This window comes from Pteronotus mesoamericanus, unplaced genomic scaffold, assembly GCF_021234165.1.
Source record: "Pteronotus mesoamericanus isolate MK-2021 breed Mesoamerican mustached bat unplaced genomic scaffold, CSHL_Meso_final contig_22, whole genome shotgun sequence".
Lineage (NCBI taxonomy): Eukaryota > Metazoa > Chordata > Mammalia > Chiroptera > Mormoopidae > Pteronotus > Pteronotus mesoamericanus.
This window is the reverse complement of record NW_026555090.1, coordinates 1154449-1176734: the sequence shown is the minus strand read 5'-3', so window position 1 is coordinate 1176734 and position 22286 is coordinate 1154449. Positions and strand designations below refer to the sequence as shown.

General features: G+C 63.0%; 1 protein-coding gene across 9 annotated transcripts in view; it reads left to right on the top strand.

Moving 5' to 3' along the window:
* The window catches only part of PEMT (phosphatidylethanolamine N-methyltransferase), a 73282-nt gene extending 54986 nt beyond the window's left edge, over positions 1-18296 (top strand). For all 9 annotated transcript variants that reach the window (XM_054571056.1, XM_054571047.1, XM_054571055.1 and 6 more), the window contains exons 4-7: positions 12925-13070; positions 15003-15114; positions 17691-17765; positions 18024-18296. In XM_054571056.1, the coding sequence (XP_054427031.1) occupies positions 12925-13070; positions 15003-15114; positions 17691-17765; positions 18024-18081 (391 nt within the window). In that variant the 3' untranslated portion in view covers positions 18082-18296. The remainder of the gene's footprint in view (positions 1-12924; positions 13071-15002; positions 15115-17690; positions 17766-18023) is intronic.
* The last annotated feature ends 3990 nt before the right edge of the window (positions 18297-22286 follow it).

The window sequence follows — 22286 nt, the reverse complement described above, 5'->3', positions numbered from 1 at the left end:
ACCCAGACCTGGGCTGGTATCACCGCGTCCGCCACAGGACTTGGGATGTGGTACCTTCCTGCAGCGCAGAAAGACGCCAGTGTGGGTGAGCTTGTTCTGGACGATGAGCACCCCCTGCGCGGGCACAGGAGCACACGCCGCTGCCCAGGTGCAGGCGGGGTTCTCTGGGCAGGGACGAGGCTGTGGGCAGGAGGAGTGGAAGCAGAGGTCAGGTGGCGCCACGTCCAGCACAGCGCGTCCCCGAGCTGGCTCTCACCTCCTGGGTCCCGTGAGAGCCGTAGCGCGCTAGCTCGTGCAGTGAATGGAGTCGGGGTGGCGCTTTAAAAACAGAGAAGTAGCGTGTGGGAAGCCCAGGCTCCCCGCCTGGCAGCTGTCTGGGGGCTGGGTCTCCGCAGCTCAGCGCCCGTGGCCCTGCCCCGTCCCTGCGGGCCCGGGGGTGAGGTGCAGCCTTGTGCACGTGGGGAGAGGGCCCTCGTAGATACCAAGGGCAAGGTCAGGGCCGGTGCCTGGGCCCCTCGCACTCACGCTCGCACACACAGGCGCGTCCCAGCCGCCTGTGCAGGGGGCGCCCACCGTCTTCGCGCTGCCGGGGGAGCGTGGCCAGGAGGTGCCCTGCCGCGGCCAGCCTTCCCCTCTGGACCTTCGAGTCCAGCCTGTGCTCCTTGGCCTTTCCAGCTGCCTGCCGTCCCTTTACTTCTTTGTTCCAGGTCAGGATGGGTATCTCAAAGGTCCTGGCAGGGCCCACGGCACCTGCTCTGGGTTGAATGACATGAAGACGTACTACAGAGAGGTCTTACTCGCTGCACGAAGGGGCAAGGGGCCTGGCTCTCACGCCCCAGGGAGCATTTGCACGTTTGTAGTCTGCAGGCAGAGAAGAGCCCCATTGTACAGGTGGAAAAGGTGAGGCTTGGCAGGAAGCAATGACGTGTCTGAGGTTTTACAGCTACCAGGGTAGGAAGTTGAGAGGGAAAGGGGAGTGGTCCTCTTTGCCCACCCTGCCATGTGGAGTGGGCCACTTACAATGGAGGGGGACCGTGGGCTGACCCCAAGGTTGGGAGCCCAACCCCCCTCCAGCAAGATGGTAGGGAGCCTGCTTCTCTGCAAGGCCGGCTTCAGGGCCGCCCTCTGAAGCCCAGGGCCCCGCTCCCGGGGCCAGGAGAGAGGGACAGTCCCCACAGGAGCGGTGCGGTTAGGGGAGGGCAGAGAGCGGGAGAGAATCGTGCGCGCACCGCGTGTGCCGGGGCTGCCGTCGGGGCCTGTGCACAGCCAGGAGGACGCTCACACCCCATGGCTCTCAGCTGGAGCGAGCAGTCTGGGCCAGGTGACTGTCCAGAGCCGCCAGTCTGTGCCCTGAGTCACCCAGTACGGGCATGGGCGGCTGGGCTGCCTTCTGCCTTTAGGGACGGGCATTTGAGCCCATGCATCATATGGGGGCCGAGGCTGGTGAGCAGCCGAGTCAGGAAACAGACCCAGCCGTCCTGGCCGATGGTGCCGGCCCTTCGCAGGGAGCTTCCCTCTGGCTCGGTGCCGAACTCCGGTCTCCCTGCCCATCCCGGCTCAGCGATGCAGCCTCCCTCTCTCCCGTCGAACAAGCCAGCAACCTGTCGATTTTGTCCCGACGTTACCAGGGAGAGACCCGAGTCAGTGCCCCCCACCGCTTCACGCCCGCACTTGTTCCTCCGTTCTTGCCTCACTTGCAAGAGGCAGGTTCAAGCGAGAGACAAACATGCATAGTGAGAATGGGATAGCAAGTTTCTTTGTGAAACACACGAGCACTAAGCTACAGGCAGGCACTGGCTAGTCTGAATGCCCCACACAGAGAGGAAATAAAGTTGTTAGTAAGTTTGTTAGTAAGGTTGCTGCTCTGGACACGTGAGCTGAGGCTGCACGTGGGCACTCGGCTACTCTGAGTGCGCCGACTGTTGGGGTCCAGGGGTTATACACCTAAGTCAGCTTCGAGGTTCCCCCTCCTTCCCCTTTTAAACCTTAGGAATAATGTACAGCTACAAAGGCTTTCTTTCCTAGCTAGTAAAGGCTGTTCATCTTAATGAAATCGCTACAGAGGCTCCCCTTCCCAGCACAGAGTCTAAGGGCCCCCTACTCCTGTGCTGTCTCTGCTTGACGAGTTTGGAACGGCTGGCGATCTAATCAGACTGGGCTCGGGACTGCGGAAGCGACCCATGAGACACGTCTCCTCCTCCTCCCTGCCTTGGTTCGCTACCTGTCCTCCCAGCACCGCCACCTCCCTGCGTAGCGAGGCGCACAGCCTGGGTCCGCCGCCTTCGCCCTCCCGTCTCTGGACTGTGTGGCAGTGGCCTTCCTCCGTACGATCTCGTGGGAACCTTGTCAGAGGGAGAATCAAACTGAGTCATCCCTGCCTGGCCCCGGGCCCCTGGCTTCCCACAGTAAGAATAACATGCAGATTCCTTATGTGGCCTGGCCAGTTCAGCTCTGGTCACCTCCCTGCATTCCCATGGCAAGGCCTCTGCCCTGGCTCTCCCTCCCTCATCTCTCGGGTCTGGCTTCTCCTGCTGCATTAGCTCTCAGCGTCCACGGTGCCCCTCGGGGAGCCCTGCTGACTGCATCCTGGGTGCAAGAAGCCCGCGGCGGCCTCACTCAGGCCTTTGTTTGTATCGGCGGACTGTAAGCTCCAGGGCAGTCAAGACTGTGTTTCCTGTGAACCATGTTTTCCCCAGAGCCGAATGTTGATCCTGCTTCAGCGGTGGTTGGCGAGCACTCAGGGTAATGCAGAGTGGACTGAGCCTGCACCCGGAGACCAGCTGACCCCTGACCTTGGAGAGGGTCATGGGATGGCTGGGAGGTTCCAACGTGATCTCTAAAAGCTGGTAAGACTTCTGGTCAAGATGGTGGCGTAGGTAAATGTGGTGCTCACCTCCTCACATAACCACATCAAAATCACACCTAGACTACAGAACAACTGTCATTCGGAACTGCATGAAATCTGGCTGAACAGAAGCCTTGTAAGTAGGGAATCGAAGAAGAAGCCACACAGAGACTGATGGGAGGGGGGAAGATGTGGAAAGGGCTGGCCCCACCCCCATGTGTGGCAGATAAAATTCGGGAGGGATAGCTCAGCTGCACAGGTCCCCCTTGAGGAGCAAGGTCCCGGCCTCCTCCCAGGCCCCCAGCTTAGGACTCCAGTGCCAGGAAAAGTTGCCATAACTGCTGGCTGTGAAAACCAGCAGGGATCGAGGCTGAGGCGGGGAGCTTCTGGAGTCCCAGGCAGTTCCTCTTAAAGGGCCTGTGCATGGACTTTCTCAGGCTCACTCCCTCTGAGCTCCAGCACCGGGGCAGCCGCTTGAAAGGCACCAGTGACATATGGGACGGAACTGGATTGTCTGGCATCAGGGCAAGGGCTGGGGGGCAGCTCTCTCCCAGACAAAAGTGCTCACAGGGGCCACTGCTCCTTTGATGAGCCCTCCCCCTGCCGAGCTGGCAGGTGGGCACCATGTCTGAGACTCCATCACCCTCACTGTTTGCCCCCACCCGGTGACCCTGAGACCCAGTCCCACCCAACTTGGGGGCCCATTCTAGCTGGTTCCAGTGGCTTGTCCACATGAAAGGCCTGTCTTGGCTCATGCTCCCAATTTTCCTAAAATCTCTCAAACAAGCAACAGCTGGCCTTGGTGTGCCCTGTACCTCTCATTAAGAGGCCCCCGGCCTGGCACTGGCAGCAGCCAGCCTCGGTTCCCAGCTTGGCCTCACCAGGGCACCTGCAGGCCCAGCACAAGTAGCAGCCATCTGAAGATCACTTGGTAGCTCACGCTGGGTGGCCTCGAGCAGTGGCTGACCTTGGCCTGCCCCTCCAGGGGGACCCAGTGTTAGCACACCCAGCGGACAGCCTCTGACCATATTGAAGCACCACCCCACCACCTCCACAAGCAACACAATCAGGGGCGAAGACAGCAGGCACCAGAGCCCCACCGAAGTAATTCCTGTTCTGCACAGTGAGCCGCTGCCCAGTTGATCCTCCACGGGGGTCGGTGGTCACAGCCAGTCCTTGCAGCCATTCAGCCCAGGGGTAAATTCCTCCTGTTTATGTGCCAACAGCAATCAAGGCTCAACTACAACAGGAGGGTGCACACAGCCCATATGGGAGCGGGGGGGTGGGGTGCACCTTGAGTGCCCAGCTTTGGTGATTGGGAGGCTGTGCCACTGGGCCCCACAGGACACCTACTACATTAGGCCTCGCTACCAAGCCTGGGAGATGTAGCAGCTCTATGTAATATACAAAAACATACACAGGGAGACAGCCAAAATGAGACAGAACATGTCTCAAATGAAAGAACTGAACAAAACTCCAGAAAAAGAAGTAAAAATGGAGACAAGCAATATACTAGATGCAGAATTCAAAACACTGGTTATAAGGATGCACAGTGGACTTAGAATGTCAACAGCATAAAAAAAGGATCAGTCAGAAATGAAAGGTACACTAATGGAATGAAGAATAATTTACAGGGAATCAACAGTGGAGTGGATGAAGCCAAGAATCAACTCAGCAGTTTCAAATGTAAGGGACACCATTCAGGAAAGAAAAAAAAAAAAGAATCCAAAAAAATGAGGCTAGTTCAAGGAGCCTCTGGGACAACTTCAAATGTTCCGACATTTGCGTCATGGGGATGCTGGAAGGAGAAGAGAGAAACAAAAAATTAAAAACGTATTTGAAAAAATAATGACAGAAAGCTTCCCTGACTTAGTGAAGGAAATAGACATGCAAGTTCAGGAAGCACAGAGTCCTAACAAGATGGACCCAAGGAGGCCACTCCAATACATCATAACTGACATGCAAAAGGTTAAAGACAATGAGAGAGTCTTAAAAGCAACAAGAGAAAAGCAGTTAGTTACTTACAAGGGAGGTCTCATAAGACTGTCAGCTGATTCTTGACCAGAAACATCTCAGGCCAGAAGATACTGGTAGGAAATATTCAGTGATGAAAAGGAAATATTCAGTGACTAGGCATGGCCTTTCCTGCCTGGTCTGGTGGCAGGCGCCCCACCTCAAGGTGCTGAGGCCCTTCGGCCCTGGGTGAGACGGGCAGGGGAGTGGGGTGGGCCCTCTTCTGCTGCAGGCGTCCTCCTGTCCCTGCTGGTACCAGGCCACCTGTTAAATACAGTCCCGGTCCGCTTAATAGGGTCAGTGCTAGAGGGTGCCCGCACCCCCCACCGCTGCCCGGGCCACACCCTGCCCTTCGTTACCCTAAGTTTCCTATGGCGGGGGAACATACGGAACACGCAGTGTTACCACCCTAACCATAAGTGTGTGGTCCAGGGGCATTGAGTATATTCAAGTTGTCTGCAACCCCCCATCCCTCTCCAGAACTTTTTCATCTTCCCAAACTGAAACTCTCTCCCTGATCAACACTGACTCCGCATTGGCTCCCCCAGCCCCCAGCAACCACCACTCCACTCTCTGTTTCTGTGAGTATGTTTTTGAGATCCTACGCCTAAGTGGAACCTCACTCAGCATTTGCCTCTTTGTGTCTGGCTTGTTTGACTCAGCACAGTATCCTCTGGCTCATCCATGTGGTAGCATGTGTCAGGGCTTCCTTCCCTCATAAGTCCTGCCATTTGTGACGTGCATGAACCTTGAGGACCTTCTGCTCAGTGAAATAAGCTAGTCACAGGAGGACAGATACTGTGTGCTTCCACTCACATGTGGGATCTACACAAACCAAACTCCTAGGAACAGTCGAGCGGTGGTCTCCGGTGGGGGCGGGCAGAGGGCACCAACGCCCAGCTACAAGAGGAACAAGTTCCGGGACCTAATGACAGCGTGGTGGCTGTAGGTCATGAATGTCCTGTCTTGTAAACTTGAGAGTTGCTAAGACAGCAGATCTCGAAGCTCTGCCCCCGCCCCCCGCACAGTGGCAGCTGTGAGGCGGTTGTGGGGGCACCGCGCCGCGGGCAGGCACGCGCACCCCAGCGCCCCCCAGCGCCCCCCAGCGCCCCCGTGCACCGTGCGCTCACACAGCGCTCCGTGCCGCTCGGTGGCAATATAACTGGCCGAGTAAAATAAAAGCACTTTGAAAAAATTCTTAGAATAGGTTTTGCCCCTTTTCAAGACTGAATAACATTCCGCTGTGTGTGTGGAGCCACGTGGTGCTCGCCCGTTCGCCTGCACAGGCCCTGGGGCCGTGTCCGCCTTTGGGCCGATGCGAACGGTGCTGCTGGGAACAAGGGTGCACAAGTATCTGCCTGAGTCCCCGCCTTTGATTGGGGTGTACGCCCAGCAATGGGATGCCTGGGTCACGCGCTAGTAATTCTCTGCTCAATTCTTTGAGGACCCTCCATACTGTTTCCCGCAGTGGCCACACCATTTTGCATCCCCACCAACAGTGCCCAAGAGATCTAATGTCTCTGCATCCTGGGAAGTTCTTGTTATTAACGTTCTCTTTAAAAGTAGCCATCCTGACGGGTGTAAGGTGGTGGCATCGCATTGTGGCTGTGATTTGCATTTCCGTGGTCAGTGCTGTTGAGCATCTTTTCATGTGCTTGTTGGCCACCGTACATCTTCCTTGGAGAAATGTCTGTTCAAGTCCTTTGTCCGCTTTTAATCAGGTTGTTGTGTGCTTGCTTACATTTGAAATAGTTATATAAATATAAACCTAATATCCTTGACCAGCAAAGCTGGAAATATTTACTGTCTGCCTTTGAGAAGAAGTTTGCAGACCCTGGACTAGCTCAATCAGACCCCTAATTCTGGTTGTCTCCATCAGGTTCCAGCAAATTTTTCTGTAAAGGGTCTACTAGTACATTTCCCGGACGCCATGGGGCCACATAACCCACTTAACTCTGCCGGAGGCGGCCCAGAAGGGACTGTGGCTGGGCTCCTGTACCGCCGCATTAACGACCGCAGCCAGCAGGCCACGGGCCGTCGGTTCAGCCCCCGTTCTCCGGGGAAGGCAGGTTCTGCTGCTGTTATCAGGCACCCAGGTGCGCCCGGTGGCCGACGTCTGGAACGGGAGTCAGAGCAGCCTGGGGAGGGGTCGGTGCCCTGGGTCGGTCTCAGCCCTGCTCGACCTTGAGCGGACTACCGAGCAGCCTTTCGGAGCCTTGGCCTCCCGTCTGAACTGCGGCAGGAGCCCCCGGCCTGGCCGAGGGATCAGGAGAGGGCCAGCTCCTCACTGAGTGTGTGGCACGTGCAGGGGTCGGGGACTGAGCGGACCTGGCCCTGCCGCGGGGGTCAGACCCCACAGGCACCGGCAGCTGTGGCTGGGTCAGGGCAGGATGGGGGTCCGGGGCCAGCCCAGCGGCTCCGCGGGGGAGGGGAGGCAGGCCCTATGGCAGGAGGCAGCCTGGCTTGTTGGGGGCCCAAGAGAGAGGGCTCTGTGGAGCACAGGCTCAAGGGAGCCGTCAGACCTCCGTCTGGCCAGGGCCCGCAGCTCCGCACGTGCGCCCGTAAGAGTGGCCAACGGAGGGGCCTCTGTGCCTGGATTTGACACTTGCTGCTTAGGGTGCCAGCAAGAGGCACAAAGCTAGAGGGACCCTGGTCCCTGGTCCCCTGGCAGGAGTCCCTCTGTCCTCTGGTAGGCCCCTGCGGGTCCCCAGGACAGCCTGACCGGCGCCCAGCTCCCGGCGCACAGGCACCAGCAGAGACTCCCTGGTGCGTCCTTGAGTCCCGGGCCCGGGAGGCCTCCTGCAGAACTGAGAAGCGGCCTCCCATGCCCGGCTCCTCCCAGAGGCCAGCCCCCACCCCTCCTCCCCTCTGGGCCTCTGGTGTCAGGACGGCCTGGCCTTATGGCTTGAACTGGCCACCCCAGGGCACTTGAACTGCCACCCCAGGGCATTTCTGGGAGGAGGGAAAGGGTGCTCACAAGCAGGGCTGCTTGTCTCTTCTCCCCTCCTGGGTCACCAGGTGGCGAGTGTGCACTGGCACTTCCTCCCTCTTCCTCGGCCCACGGGCCCCCGCTCCAGTAGCTGCCTGCCATGGCAGCCCCCGGGCCCGCCCGCAGCGCCCTGCTCCCTGGCTGGGCTGCGCCGCTGGCAGCAGTGCTCTCTTCCCTGTCCTCCCCAGGGGCGTTGGGCGGGCGCGGGGGCTTCGGAGCAAGGCCTGTGAGAACCCTGTGCAGACCAGCGCCTGCCTGGGGCCCCCCCCATTTTCCCCAGCGCGCTTGCACACACATTACTTCATTTGATTCCTAGACGTGTGTTTTGTTATCTTGCAGGAAAATACACATAAGAAAACTACCATTTTAAAGTATATAGTTCAGTGACATTTAATTCATTCACAGTGTTGTACAACCACTTTTGTTTAGTTCCAGAACTTTTCACCTCAAATATAAATTCTGAACCCATTAAGGAGTCACCCCTACCCGCTCTGCCCCCTCCCCCAGCGCTTGGAAAATACTAACCTGCTTTCTGTCCCTGTGGAGTTGCCTGTTCTGGACAATTCCAGTGTGTCCGTGCTTTCTGTAAGCTGAGAGCTCCATGGGGGGAGGGCAGAAGCCATCAGGGCCACGGGCAGAGCTGTCCGAGAGCGCTGGGCAGCTGGCCTGCCGACATGGGCCCAGTGGTTGCCAACAGGTGCCAAGGGGCAGGGCCAGGCAGCCAGAGGCGTCCCGGGGGGCGGCAGGATGACCTGGCGCTCCGCCCGGGGGCTGTTACCACAGGCCCTTTGCTCTGGCTGCGAGGGATGACTGGGTGGGGCTGACCGGCTGGGGGCGCCCCCTGCACAGCTGGTCTCAGCAGGAGGGGAGCCTGGGACCCTGCCCAGTTCGGAGCCTGTCGGGGTGCCGCCCCGCGCCTGACAGGACGGGCACTGCCCCTTCCTCATGGAGCCTGGACGGCAGCGTGGAGCGGGCGCCGGGAGCCCTGTGCCCGTCGTCGGCCGGCGGGGGGAGGAGCTGTGTGCCGGTGTGCTTCGGAACCCCGCGGGGTCTTGTGGAGGTGGGCCTGCGAGTCCGGGGCTGGGGGGGCCAGGGGCAGGCTGGCCCCCTGCGGGCTGCGTCCCCTGTAGGCAACGGGCAGCAGGAGCGGGGACGCGGCTGGGGTGGGGCACACCTCCTTCCCGCTCTGTGTGCCAGTGGCTTGGGGGCGTGTGCGCCCCGTGCGTGCGCTGGCTGGACCAGCGCAATGTCAGCGTACGTGCGGCTGTCCTGCCGGTGGCCCTCTGCGTGCCAGCCGTTGCTTCACCCAGCGCCTGGCTGCACTGTTCCCAGACGCGGTCCTGAGGGAACGAGGGAACGGCACGAGGGGCACCGTGTGCTGCGGCAGAGGGCCTCCCATAATGTCCTTTTCAGTTAACTTAGGTAAACTGGCTGGGGACCTTCACCACGTCGCCGAAACGTCCTGACCTTGCGCCCTGTCGGTTGTGATGTGCCCGGTGTTGACAGGTCAGCCCCTGCTCAGGCAGGGGGCTGCGCGGGGCATGGGCTTCGGGCCTGAGGGGCGCTGAGCAGGTCTGCGGGCCTGCTGTGGGAGGCAGCTCTGGGCCGGGGGCCGAGGGCCCAGGAGGCGTGGCCGGGCTCAGCCTTAGCTCTGGGGGCTGTGGGAGCCGTTGGGGGTTTGCTTCACAGGAAGGGCCTTGGTTAGAGGTAGGACCCCGAAGGAGGCTGGAGCCAGAGGCCGAGCCAGGTGCCTGGTGTGCAGCCAGGGCAGCGTGGGCAGTGGCCCCTCTGCCCGCCTCCACCCGGATTCCAGGATTTCGGGGGAGCGGGGTGTGCCTAGCCTGAAGGCAATGGGTGACCAAAAGCTCAATTTAAGTATTAGAGGTCGAACCGGACACAAATGAACAAGTCTCTCCGCTCCCACCCCTGGTGTAGAATATTTCTAGAGGAAGTCACCTCCTATCTGTGCCTCTGTCCTCTTGCAGAGAGAGTGCCTGGCCCTCAGAGGCCCTTGTTCCTTCACTGATTTTCTGTGGGGATTGGACTGTGCTTTCCCAACTTAATGGAGGAGCTGGAACGTCACGGGTCACCAGACGAGGGCCGGCCGTGCCGTTTCTTTAAACCTGCCGCAGGGCACGTGGCTGGGTATGGAAGGCGCCTGGGCAGAGCTCGGGCGGCCCGGCTGAGCTCCTCTGCTGAGAAGCCAGCACCGCACTCTGTGGGGAGCTGGAGACCAAGGCACTGGCGGAGCCCGGGGCGGTGCTCCCCGGGACCCTTTCCCCCGCGAGTGATGGAGCGGCGCTGCAGGGGGCCGGGTCTGGTCTGGGCAGCCACACAGCTGCTTCAGGGCTGTCCGCGCCCCCGCTGCGGGCCCGAGGTCCGCCCTGCGCCACGAATCTCTGCTGCCTCCAGCCGTTGCTTCGCCCAGTGCCTGGCTGCATGGCTCCAGGACGCAGTCATGAGGGACCTTCCAGCCTGATGGCTTCCCCTGCAGTGCCGTGCCCCGGCTGGGAGCCGTTCCCAGGCGGGCTCCTTCAGGCACATCATGACAGGGTGAGAGCCCCGCCTCAGAGGGCCCTGCTGCTGGCACTGGGCCAGGAAGTGGCCGGCTGCCCAGACGCTGCAGATGGACTCAGGTAGAGGAGCTGGCGCCGGCCCCGCCCGGGCCCCAGTTGGGTCCAGCCTGGGCCGTGACCGGCCCCCTCTCGGCTCCTCCCACCCACAGAGAAGCATTCCTAGCTCCTAACCACAGTCCTGGAGGCCTTCTCTGCAGGGCTCCCCCTGCCCCCGCCCCCGCCACCTGGTTTTTTCCTAGAATGAGCCCCCTGCCCACCCCCTTCTCCTGGTGAACTTCTACCCCACCTCAGCTTAATCCTCACTGTGACCCAGCAGGCCTCGTTGCCCTGGGCTTGAGGGCTGGGAATGAGCCCAGGCAGCAAGGAGTCGGTGCCAGTGGGGCGGGGCGGCGGGGGGTCGCCCCAGCCCTCGCTCACGCTCTCTGTGGCCTGGCCCTTAAGGCAGGGTGGCCCAGGACCCGGGGCCTGTGGCTCAGCCAGCCCGGGTGGGGCAGCCAGCCTCGCAGGGCCACGCCCCTGCATGCCCCCCACTGCACCGAGGCGTCAGCTGCTGGGCCTGCAGGGTAGCGGGGGCGCTCGGCTGCAGGCTTCCCGAAAACCAGGGGAGGGCACGGAGGAGCGGGGCGTGGTGTGACCGGGCACAGCGCTGGGTGTGTGTGACCCTGAGCCGACCCGAGACTCTCAGCCTGCGGCTACAGGATGACCCTGAGCCCAGCAGCAGGAGGGAGAGCAGTGGGGGCGGAGAGCGGGGGCTGTGGGCAGGGTGACCAGCGGCCAGGGGTGCCCTGACACGGGGGTGCCTCTGTTTGACAGGTCGCCGTGGAGGCTTCTGCTGGCTGTCTGTTCACAGACTTTCCCCCCCCCGGGCGGGGGGCGCGTGGGAGGAGAAGGGCAGGGGCTGCTGCTTTTCCTGCTCTTGTGACTGTGCTGCGACCCACCCCGCCTGGAGGGTGCCGGGTGCCAGGCGGGGTTCAGGGGGAGGAGCAGCAGCCTCTGTTCTCTAAGCTGAGAGCGGACGGAGGAAAAGTCCCAGGAAGGCAGCTCTTGGCTTAGCATAAGGATAGTGTTATGGTAGTGCAAGTAGGCGGGTGGGGTGAGTGGAGATGTGAGTCTGGCAGACAGGTACCTCATGATGATGGAGGAGAGATGGATGGAGGACGCGTGGGTGGGTGGGTGGAGGACGCGTGGGTGGGTGGGTGGCGGATGCGCGGGTGGGTGGGTGGAGGACGCGTGGGTGGGTGGGTGGAGGACGCGCGGGTGGGTGGAGGATGCGTGGGTGGGTGGGTGGAGGACGCGCGGGTGGGTGGGTGGATGGATGGAAAATAGATGGGTGGATGGATGGAGGATAGACGGGTGGACGGAAACAGGATGGACTGATGGACAGAAGGACGGGCGAGCGAGTGGAGCGCAGACGAAGGAGTGGTGACAGAGGACAGGCAGACGAACGGAGGGGCGGTGGCTGGGTGGTGAGCCGCCCTGCCAGGAGTACGTCGTACAAAGTGGGTGCGGGCGGCCGCCCCTGGTGAATTGGATCCCATGACTTGTGGTCATGGGGGTGGGAGATGTGTGTTTGTGGTGCCTGCGTGCACTTGCTCCCACACACACTTTTTCTTTGGAGAGGCCCCCAGTGCCTGTCCCTCCCCGCACAGGTGGACCCTGAGTCTTGCTCCTGTGCATCACCGTGAGCCCAGGCCCTTGGTCCCTGCTGCACCAGGCCTTCCAGTCCTCAGGAGCCAAATGGAGAATGGGAATTTTAAACCCACTCGCATAGTCACCGCTTTTGGTCAAGCCACTTGCCTTTTAACAAGGCCTTCCATGGCTTGGCTCCAAAGAGGGCTGCTAGGGGCACGTCGGGTGTGGACGGAAGGCTCAGCTGGGGTGCCTGAGGTGCCCCCTGGGGTGTGGCTGGTGCTGTGCAGGAGCTGAGGAGGCTGGGGCAGGGGCAGGCTCACCTGCGGCTTCAGGGCACTGGAGGGGGAGGCACCAGGACACAGGAGTGCACGCCAGGCGCAGGGCGGTGGCCCCAGCATGGCCCGAGGCACGGCCTGGGCGCGCGTCTTTAACTATCCGAGGTTCATGTTCTCCCACAGTACCAGGTGCTGTCTGGACAGGGTCGAGTTTGCAAACTGGTGGTCTTTGGGCTGAATCTGGCCTGCAGTCATGCACAGAATCCAAAGTAGTTTCCATTAGTTGCCTGTTTTTTGTTTGTCTGTCTGTTTTTTAATCGGGATACTTCATATACAAGTCAGGATTTCTGACTCCTCTTGGAAAACAAACCCAAGAGGCTGGGCCCCGTCCGTGCCCCTCCCTCACGGCAGCGGGCATGGGCACCCGGGCGGCCCGGGGGGCCTGGCCTCCTCTCCGCCTGCCTGGCCCCCGGGGGCCCTGAGCTGGGGCCCTCGGGCAGACTGCCATGGGGGCCGCCTGGAGGACGGGCCGGGAGGAGCGGCAGCCTCCCTTCCCGGGCGGTGACCTCGTGCCTCCCTGTCCCCTGCCTGCAGCTTCACACAGGCCATGCTGAGCCAGCCCCAGATGAACAGCCTGGACAGCCCCGTGGCCCGCCTGGCGGGCCTGCTGCTCCTGGGGGCCGGCAGCCTGCTGGTGCTCTCCAGCTTCTTCGCACTGGGCTTCACCGGGACCTTCCTAGGTAGGACCCCCAGCGCCAGGGGCCGGGGGCGCTGGGGCTGACCCGTTTAGGGTCCGGGAGGAGTGAGGGGGCTGAGTGCCCTGCCACCTGTGATGTCTGCGTGGGGCTTGGGGCGCCCTCCCCCGCAGGCCCCGGCCTGTCCCCCGTTAGCTTAGGAAGCGGGGTGCTCTCTCGCGTCCTGCCGCTTGGCTGCCAGGCCAGGCAGCATGTCCGCCTGCTGTGTCTGGACCCCGAGCCAGGGCAGTAGCAGGTCTGGAGGAGGGAGGGCCAGGGCACTGTCCCTTCTTACCTGCAGCTCTGGTGATTTTGGGCTGGAGCTCAGTGCTGGCCTGGCCAGAAGTCCTCAAGGCATCAGTGACTTTCAGCAACTTGGAAGCCCAGGAAAGAAAGCCTCAAGGGATGGCTGCAGGGGCTAGGGTGGCCTTGGGGACAGGGAAGGAAAGCAGGAGGCGGCCGCTGTTCCAGGGGGAAGCCCCCCCAGCAAGCAGATGGCACATGCAGGTGTCTGGCTCCCTGACAGGCTGGGTCAGGGGTTGGGGGCCTCTGCCCTCTCAGCCCCTGTCCCAGTCTGCCCCAGAGCCTGGGTAGTACCGGTGCCCAGCTTGTCCCCCGGCTGCCTGCAGGGCTTTGGCCTGGGCACTGCGGGCTGCAGCAGGGGCCCTCGAGCTCCCAGGGGCTGATGGCTCAGGCGCGGAGGAGCACTCTCCCCTTGGCCCTGCAGCGAAGCCCGGGCTGGGACTGGTGTGCGGGGCCTCGCGCTGGGTGGCGGCGATAGGGAGCCTGGGGCCGGAATAGGCTAGGGTGAGGGTTAGGGAGCCCAGGGAGAAGGGCCGCCAGAGCCCCTGGCCCTGGCAGGTGGGCTGGGTGGGAAGGAGGACAGGCCCGAGAGCGAGCGCAGGCTCACGGGGAGAGGGGCAGGGGCTTGCTGCAGAGGCAGGCGGGCTGGTGCCCGGGGCCAGCGGGGCCAGGCTTGAGGCTGGGCAGAGCCACGTCACTCGGGTCCCTGAAGGCCACACAGGGGACTGAGCTCCCCTCCCAGTGCCGCAGGGGCCATGGCAGGGGCTGGAAAGGCCCTTCTGGCACCAGTGGCCCAGGGCCGACTGCTGGGGTGGGCGGGAGGCCCAGGGAGGAGCTGTGGCCACGGGTGGGCGTGGTGGCCTGGCTGGCGGGAGGGTCCCAGGAGGGGGGGGGGGCAGTGTGCTGGCCAGCTCGGTCCTCTGGAGACCAGGTATGCATAGCCCACCCCGTGCACAGGCACTACGGCAGGGCAGGCACAGAGCCAGGAAGGGGCTGGCGTAGCCCCCACCCACCCCTCCCACGGCAGCGCGGGGGCAGCGCTTAGTCAGAGCCACTTGGTGAGACTGGGCTGGAGGGGAGAGTCAGGGCGGGTGGGGAGAGGGCCGAGCCCGCTGCCCCAGGAGGAGCAGCCAGACCGCGAGGGCCGGGCCCTGCTTGTGGGTCAGGCAGCCGCCCCTGCTGCGCATCAGCCCCAAAGCAGGTTTCTGTGCCACCGCCCCCAGGCCCCGGCCTCCTGGGGAGAAAGCCGCCCAGCCCTGCCTGGGCCCGCACTCCTTTGTCCCCAGACAATGGGTGGGTGACGCAGCTCCTGCCTGTTCCCCCTGCCTGTGGCTGTCCTACTTCTGCTGTGGATGAAGGCCCAAGGGATTTCTGGGGAGGGGAGCCCCCGACTCCAGGGCAGTGGGTGTCCACCGCGCCCGCCCCGGCCCCTCAGCCGCTGCAGCCCCTGCCCTCCGAGGTGGCCGCACGGCCGCGGCCGGCGCAGGCCTGCCCGGGGGGCCTGACTTGTGCACTGGTAGCCCTGCTCCCCCATAACCTGGCGCCTCCTGGAGGGCAGGCCCCGCAGGCCAACCCCTCTCCTAGGGATGGGGTGACCAAGATGTGACTCTTTGACCTGCCCCACCTTTTCCGCAGGTGATTACTTCGGGATCCTCAAGGAGTCCAGAGTGACCACGTTCCCATTCAGCGTCCTGGACAACCCCATGTACTGGGGCAGCACGGCCAACTACCTGGGCTGGGCTGTCGTGTGAGTAGCGGGCCCTCCTGCCCGTCCTCCCCGCCGGGAGGACGGCGGCCTTGTGCCCCTCACGGAGCGCTGGGCGCCGGCAGGATGTGCGCCTTGGGATCGCTTCTTTGTGGGCACAGCAGCATCCAGGGCAGGGGTCGGCAGCCTTTCCCTCGCAGGCTCAGAGAGCGGGGCTCACGGACCCCAAGCGTGAGGGGGCTGCCCCACAGGCCCTGAATGAACAGGTGTGGCCGGTGTCATCATGCTTGAAGTTTGAATCTTGTGCGATTTTCAGGTGTCACAAAATACTATTCTCTTGATCCCCTTCTTTAATCAGTAGAGAAGCACACAGCAACGCTGGCCCACAGGCCGGGCGGCGGCGGCTGGAGTTCTGCTGTCCGCACGTGCCCAGGTCGCAGAACTCCACCCCACGGAAGGGCACCCATGCCCGCGCCAGCCTGTGGGCCACAGGACTCGCTCTGCCGTCCGTCTCAGCCGGCCGCCGGCACAGACGAGTAGCCCTGGGCTCCGGCCGCACCCAGGCCAAGGGAGCAGCGCAGGGACCGCTGGGGGCTCTGGGCGTCAGACCCCGGGTCCCCCAGAGCAGTGCTCGCTTGTGGAAAGTGTGCCGCTTTTGTTGGATACTCGAAGACTCCTTGCCTGTGATGTTACAGGTGCTGCTGGAGCCTGGAAACCATGGAAAGGTTATAGGACACAGGAATGACTCTCGGACAGTAGAACGTCAGAGTTGAGATATTCCTCCCTACACCCCACCCCCACCCCGGGAGAGCCCTGGGTTTTGAGTAACAGCAGCTGGAGCGGGGCTTGTGGGCCTGGCTGGGAAACCCCACACCCCAGCTCCACTTGTAGACCAGGCAGCCCCAGCCCCTCCTGCCCAGATGCGGGCGGTGGGCCCTGGGGCAGGCCCTGCGCCCTCAGACCTGCCTCCCCACAGTGACCTCCCGCCCGGCCGAGCCCCGTCCCCTCCCTGCCAGCACACAGGCTGTTCCTCCCCACTTCCATCCCTGTCGGCCCTTTCAAGCCCAGCTTCCAGTGTCCTCTCCTCCAGGAAGCCCTCCCTGGCTCCCCCCCCATCCGTGCTTAGAAGGGGCCCTCTGGAGACAGAGCCCACACACGGGCCGCCTCTGTGCCCCAGCCAGTGCCTGATATCCTGGAGAGAGGGGTCACCGTGCCCCCGCCCAGGGCGGTCCATAGGTGCGGCGGGGTCTCGGCTGTGCTGGGGGCAGCCCTGTCCATCCTCCATCTGGCGGTTCATTAGAGAAGAGCCATTGGAGGGGCTTCCAGACGCTGACTCAGCAGGGCAACTTCCAGGACTTTTGTAGCCCATCTGTCTCCTTTCTGGGGCCCTGTAGGCAGGTCTTTCTGGTGTCCAAGCAACCGGCGTGCATGAGCCCTGGCAGGCCGGGCACCGGGCTGGGCCAGCGCGGGGCCTCCACCCACACGGCCCGCGGCCCAAGCTCCCCAGGACCAACCCCGCCCCCACCCCGGCTCAGGGCCAGGGCTGGGCTCCCGCCTGCGGGTCTTTCTGGGCCATCTCCTCGTCTGCAGCGTCGGGTGGTCACCTCCACGCAGGACTGCCAGGGCGTCAAGACCAAGGGCGTGGTAGCATTCGGAAGGTGGGACTGCTGGATGTAGACACGGTGGAAAGGAGAGGCTTGTGCAGTTTGTGTTCTGCGGTCCAGGGCCTGGCCGAGGTCAGCGGCAGGAGCCGCGTTCCTTCCTGGCCCCTGGGACTGCCAGTTAACTGGGCTGCCCAGGTCATCCATCTCAGGGACACTGTGGCCACGGAGCCCAGCACCTGGGCTCCACCGGAGCCAGCCCCTGAGCTCTGCCTGTGAGTTGGCCAGAGGGGGTGGGGGAAGGGTGAGGTTTAGCCTGCTGCCGGCCTCGCCAGGAGGTCCTGCTTGCTCTAGATGGGCGCCCTAGGCCCAGGGGACGCAGCTCCAGGGCGGGGGAGGGGGGCGTGGCCTTCTCCTCGGCTTAGCCTTAGCCTCAGCCTCTGCCCGTGACAGTGGAGCCCACGGAGCAGGGGGCGCAGCAGCATCGGGCCCACACACGGCCTTCCTAGACTGCCGGCCAAAGACAGTGCGAGGGCCACGGCCAGCCGCCGCCCCGTCCCTGGAGCCCAAGGCAACTGTAGAAAAGACGGGGGGCGGGGGAAGCGGGGACAGTTCAACAGCAGACTCACTGGCTCCCCGGTGCGGCAGTCGCCAGTCGAACCCATAAGGGGGCCCATGGGCTCTGCGCCTCACTTTGGGAGCCCTGGTCCCATTTTTAGAAAACAAGGTATCATTACTGGTGGGCCTGGGTAGTATTTTCTGATTCCTGGAATACCCGCCTACTCAGAAAAGGACACGCTTGACCACGTGGGTGATTCTGAGAGGCCAGTTGTTCCTTCCTTCCCTGGTTCACTCCTGTGACATCCTGAACTCTGGCTGGGGGCTGGGGACACAACAAAAGGGACCCTGCCCTGAGGTGGCCCGGACAGGCGGTGCACAGGTCCACCAGTCAGAACCCAGCATGGCGGGGAGCCCGGGGCCAGGCCTGCCCCCTGACTGGCCGCATCCTCTCCCCAGGCACGCCAGCCCTGCCGGCCTGCTGCTGACCGCGGTTGTGGCCCTCACCTACGTGGTCGCCGTCCTGTACGAGGAGTGAGTAGGCGCCGTCGTGGGCCCGGGTTGCAGTCTGACGTCACTGTGGCCAGCGAGCTGGTTCCCGGTACCGAGACAGTCTGGGTCAGCCAGGCCATGCCTGGCCACTGGCAAAGGGCAGACAGGAAGCTCAGAGTGGGCCCAGTGGGGGCCAGGGCCCGGAAAGGCGGTCACTGTGTCCACGCCCCAGCAGGACCGGGCTAGGGGGTGTTGGCATCGCCCCCAGACCAGCTGACCAGAGGCTCCCCTGCCCCGCAGGCCCTTCACCGCTGAGATCTACAGGCAGAAAGCCTCCCAGTCCGGCAAGAGGAGCTGACCAGGCCGCACTGAGGGTCTGCACTCCCGGCCGGCCCGCCCACCCACAGGCCCAGTCCAGGTGGGGCACGGCGCCCGGCCGCTGCTGGGCGCCGGCCTTGCCAGGGCTGCCCCAGTGCCTTGGAAACTGCTGCCTTGGGGCCTTGGACATGCTACCGGGTGGCCGGAGCCCCCTGACCTGCCCCCACCCCATGTTTTAACTCACCAATAAAGGCCCCCGACCCCAGCTTCCCGTCTGGGTCTCTCTCTGTCTGGGTGGGAAGGGGTCTCCTGGAGGGGCCGTCCCCAGCTCCAGGCCAGGCTGGTGCAGCCCTGCCCCTCCCTGAGTGTACCCCCCTCCCTGCCTCCCGCGCTCCGGGCCTGCCCCGCCCTGGCTCGGTGTACCCCTCCTCGGCCCCTCCCCCTCGGGCCGGCCCAGCCTGCGGGCAGACGTGTGGTCACACTGTCCAGCAGCCCGATGCCCCTGGGTCAGGGCCTGGCAGCCCCCGTGAGCTGCCATCCAGGGGAGATGATCAGTGAAAGATAGGCAGAAAAAGATTTATTTTATACGTAGTTGTGTTTGTTAATTAATTTTACTTTTTTAGAGAGAGAGAAACACTGATTTGTTGTTCCACTTATTGATGCATCATCGGTCGATTCTTGTCGGCCCCCTGGCCAGGATCAAACCCACAACCTTGGCGTATCAGGACGATGCTCCAACCAGCTGAGCCATCTGGCCAGGGCTGTGCTGAAAATTTAAAAAGTGCTATGAGCCCTGACTGGTGTGGCCCAGTGGATCGAGTCCCGGCCTGTGAACCAAAGGGTCACCGGTTTGATTCCCAGTCAGGGCACGTGCCTGGGTTGTGGGCCAGGTCCCCAGGGAGGGGCGCTTGAGAGACAACCACACAGTGACTGATGCTTCTCTCCCTCTCTCTCTCCTCCTTCCCCTCTCTATAAATAAATAAAATCTTAAAAAAAAAAAAAGTGCCGTGAATGTACCCAGTGGAAGTGGGAGCCCATGGTCACTATGGCGGTCAGGCGCCAGGCCTTTCTGAGGTGACATTTGAGCGGAGAGCAAACTGGAGGAAGAGACCTCTAGGCAGTGGGAACGGCAAGTGGAAAGGCCTGGAGGTGAGGACACTCTCAGGCGCCCAAAGCATCGGGTTCCCAAAGGACTCAGCTAGTGAGCGGTGTCAGCCATGAGACACCTGGTTCCCCGGGGGTCCGGCCAAGGGGCTGGGCCTGAGCTGGCCCCTTGGGGCACCAATGCGCTTGCAGAAGCTGGGCCATGATGCTTATTTTCTCTGAACATGGGGCCACCAGGTCCCTCCTGGATTGGCTGGCCTTGGAGATAGACCAGATCACCCTCGGGGAGCGAAATGAAGGTTATCAGGAGAGTTCAAACGTCCCGCCCACCCCCTGCCCCGCCCTACTCCCTGGCCTGGCCCAGCTTGAGGACAGGCCTCGCCCTCTTTGGCCTCCCAGGGAGGAGGGAAATGCCCGTGCGCGCCGGGAGGCTGGCCTGAGCGGGCCAGGGAAGGTGCTGGGCTGACCTCTGCCAGGGCCCCTTCTCCAAGTCTGCCAGCAGTGCCCGAGTCTGTGGGGGGCGGGGGGGGCGGGGCCGCAGACACATGGCCGGTGCCTGCTCTGGCCCGCCCTGCACTGGCTGCGGCACCCCTGCCCGCCACGCCCTGTTCCGCAGCAGAGGGTAGGGACTCCGAGTCAGGGTGACTCGTCCCAGGGGATGCACGCGTGACAGCATGTGAACTGGAACCCAGATCTGTCCTACCCTGCGTCCACGCCTCCCCCTGCCTCTGAGGTGAGGGGTTGGAGGAGGGAGATGGGGCTCCCAGCATCATCAGGACGCCCCCTGGGAGGGGCCCGCAGGTCCTTGCCCATCCCCCACTCCTCCGGCTGACCTTGGCCTTCCCAGTCACTGCCACCTTCTCCTGGCTCCTCAGGGACCTCGTGTCGCCTCCAGGAGCAGGCCGTGTGACCACGTGAGCCTGTTCACTGAGCCTGACCACAGCCTGGGGACAGGGCAGCCCCAACAAGGACACAGCCTCGGCCTTCCCGGCTCAGGCTGGGCTCTACCTGTGCACACAGCTCCCTCGCAGGCCTCGGCCTCCTCACCCGGACGATGATCACCATAGTCATGCCGCCTGTGTATACAGCAGGTGCTCAGGCAGAGCTGGCAGGGCCCCTTTGTCACCCTTGGAACTCCTCCAGGCTTTCTCTTTGGCTTCTGTCTTGGAGCCTGAGAGGCGCCAGAGGCATCGGGTGCCTCAGTCCCTGCCCCTTTGCACACCCTGAGGAACAGGGACGCGCTTCTCCGCAGACAGAGCCTCGCCCGTGCAGCCTTTGAGGAGCTGCAGGCGCCCGGGCCGCGCCTCACTCAGGGCAGGCCTGCGGGCTCCAGGCAGCCCGACCCGGGGCCCACGCGGCTGTGGGACGGGCCCGGTGGGGCCAGAGCCGGGCCTGCGCTGGAGCAGACCTCAGGGCCCAGGAGGACAGCCGGGCCGCGTGCGTCCGGCGGGGAGCCTGTCAGACGGAAAAGCCAGGCCTGCTGTGTCCACGAAAGGTCCCTGTTGCCAATCCAGTGCCAGTAGGAGCCCCCCAATGTGGGGTGCGGCGAAGGGGAGAAACTTTACCCCAGTGAAACAGCAAACCAGGGAAACGGTCTTCAGCAGAAGCCGAAAGTGCGCCCCATTGAGACATGGGGGGCTGGCTATATAGAGAAAAATTCCCATCCTCATTCCCGAATGAGGACTCCAAACTTGCAGTTTGCTGGTCCAAACTGCACCGTTACGCTTGGTCAACAAGGACCTGGCCTGGTCAGGAAAGGTGCACGTGAGGGCGCAGCTGCGCAGCTTCGGCGGCGCCGGGCAGTCTTGCGGGCTCCACAGGTGAGGGGCACTGAGGGGGCACCGTGCAGGAGTGGGGGGCTCGGGCTGTGGCCTTCCCTGTGAGCAGTGGCTGCTAGACTCTGGTGACAAATTGGGGTCCTCTTGGCAGGTATATTTTTTCTCAGGGTTGACAGTGGGACCCCTTCCTCTTCCCCAGGCAGTGGCTGTGGACCAGGTGGCAGGACAAGCGGGGTCAGGGCCCTCTGTGCGAGGAGCTCGGACTGGCACGGCAGCGCATGGACGTGCGGGTGCTCGCCGGAAGCTTCCACATGCCTCGACCCCAGGCGGGGGCCTGCCTGCCTCACTCCTCACACTCAGCTTTCAAGAGCCTCCTGAAGTCTCGGTGCCACCAGACCAGGCTGTGGCACACAGCCCTGCCCTGGGCCCAGCTGTCCACTGCAACCCACTCCCAACATGTCAAATATTTTTAGAAATTTCCATTCCACTCAGCAGGAAACATTGCTACACTGCAAGGAAATATCTACAGGCTGGTTCAGCCCTATAAATGCAGTTTGTTGCCAAATGCACAGAGAACAAAGTCATTTGTAACCGTTACAAACCTCGACTAGATAAAAACGATCCTGTGGCTGGCAGGTCCCAGGAGGCAGGAGTGTTGGGGAGCGGGTGTGGCGTCCAGCCGGAGCCGGAGCGGAGCCGGGCGGGCGGGCCGTTCCGCGGGCCGGCAGCTTCTCTCTGCCCGCCGGCCGTGGGCTCGCCTGCGGAAGGCACTGACACTTGGACCGGGCGGCCTGCGCGGGGCCTGGCGCCGGCGCGGAGGGAGGCCGCCCTGGCAGAGCAGGGACGCGCGCGTCAGGGCTCCGGGGCCTCCCCGAGAGCCTCTCACCCACGGCGGGGCGGGGTAGGGGGGCGTCTTGCTTCCAATTCCTCTCTCCGTTCCTTTCTGAATCTGGATGTTTTAAAAACATGAACATGTATTACTTTTTAAATCTAGAGATGTGCCTTAAAAAAATTTAAAAAGGCAGCAACAAGGCAGCCCAAGCTGTCACCTCCGCCCGCTTCCCGAGGAGTGAGCGTCCTGGCCGCTCCCGGAGGGGGCGGCACACAGGCTCCGGGCCTTCGTCGGGCCCAGCGGGCTCGCGGCCGCGGGAGAACAGCCTCAGCGCCTGCCTTCCGCGGGGCAGGGCGACAGGCCCAGAAGGAAGCAGCCGGCTGGGTCTCCGGAAGGAGAGCTGGGCTCAGAGGCTTGACCCCTAGCCCTACGGCCTCTGCTCCCTGAGGTGGCCGTCCTAGGGCTGCAGGCCACTGAGGGGTGGCTGCCGGGGCGCCGCCGTTACTCCCCGGCCCGGGCCGCCCTGCTTCA